Below are 1521 nucleotides of genomic sequence, written 5' to 3' on the forward strand. Positions count from 1 at the left end.
AAATAACAGCCAACCTACAAATAACAGCCAACAAATAACAGCCAGCCTACAAATAACAGCCAACAAATAACAGCAAGTCTACAAATACAGCCAACAAATAACAGCCAACCTACAAATAACAGCCAACAAATAACAGCCAACAAATAACAGCCAACCTACAAATAACAGCCAACAAATAACAGCCAAGAAATAACAGCCAGCCTACAAATAACAGCCAACAAATAACAGCCAACAAATAACATTCAACAAATAACAGCCTACAAATAACAGCCAACAAATAACAGCCAACAAATAACAGCCTATAAATAACAGCCTACAAATAACAGCCAACAAATAACAGCCAACAAATAACAGCCAACAAATAACAGCCTACAAATAACAGCCAACAAATAACAGCCAACCTACAAATAACAGCCAACAAATAACAGCCAACCTACAAATAACAGCCAACAAATAACAGTCAACTAAATAACAGCCTACAAATAACAGCCAACAAATAACAGCCAACAAATAACAGCCAACAAATAACAGCCTACAAATAACAGCCAACAAATAACAGCCAACAAATAACAGCCAACAAATAACAGCCAGCCAACAAATAACAGCCAACAAACAGTCAACAGCCAGCCAAATAACAGCCAGCCAACAAATAACAGCCAACAAATAACAGCCAACTGTATAATGTGTTTTCCAGGCGGTGTATACGTACACACTGGACGGTACTCTTAACAGCCAACAAATGCCAGCCAAGAATGGAGCCAAGGTACAGCCAACTGTATAATGTGTTTTCCACGGAGTATGTATGGGTACTGTATGGAGTATAGGTATGGAGTAGGTATGGAGTATGTATGGAGTATGTACGGAGTATGTGCGGAGTATGTATAGAGTATGTATGGAGTATGTATGGGGTATGTATGGTATGTATGGAGTATGTATGGAGTATGTATAGAGTATGTATGGAGTATGCATGGAGTATGTATGGAGATATATAAGATATGTATGGAGTAGGTATAGAGTATGTATGGAGTATGCATAGAGTATGTATGGGTATGTATGGAGACATGTATGGAGTATGTATAGAGTATGTATGGAGTAGGTATAGAGTATGTATGGAGTATGTATGGAGTATGTATGGAGAATGTATGGGTATGTATGGAGTAGGTATGGAGTAGGTACAGATTGTGTATGGAGTATGTATGGGTATGTATGGAGTGTGTGGAGCATTATGGGTATGTATGGAGCAGTATGGGTATGTGGAGTAGGTATGGAGTATGTATGGAGTGGGTATGGAGTAGGTATGGAGTAATTATAGAGTATGTATGGGTATGTATGGAGTATGTATGGAGCAGTATGGAGTATGCATGGAGCAGTACGGATATTCATGGAGTAGGTATAAGGCATGTATGAGTATGTATGGAGCATGTATGGAGCATGTATGGAGCAGTATGAATTATGTATGAGTAGGTATGGGTATGTATGAAGCATATGTATGGAGTAGTTTATGGAGTATGTATGGAGTAG

General features: G+C 38.5%; 1 protein-coding gene across 1 annotated transcript in view; it reads left to right on the top strand.

Annotated features, from left to right (window-relative positions):
* Positions 1-1521, top strand: part of atp10b (ATPase phospholipid transporting 10B) — a 108656-nt gene that overhangs the window by 66927 nt on the left and 40208 nt on the right. Inside the window, 1 exon segment of the mRNA XM_042326329.1 lies at positions 1398-1443. Within this exon segment, the coding sequence (XP_042182263.1) occupies positions 1398-1443 (46 nt within the window).

The sequence above is a fragment of the Oncorhynchus tshawytscha genome, linkage group LG08 (assembly GCF_018296145.1).
Source record: "Oncorhynchus tshawytscha isolate Ot180627B linkage group LG08, Otsh_v2.0, whole genome shotgun sequence".
NCBI classification, from domain to species: Eukaryota; Metazoa; Chordata; class Actinopteri; order Salmoniformes; family Salmonidae; genus Oncorhynchus; species Oncorhynchus tshawytscha.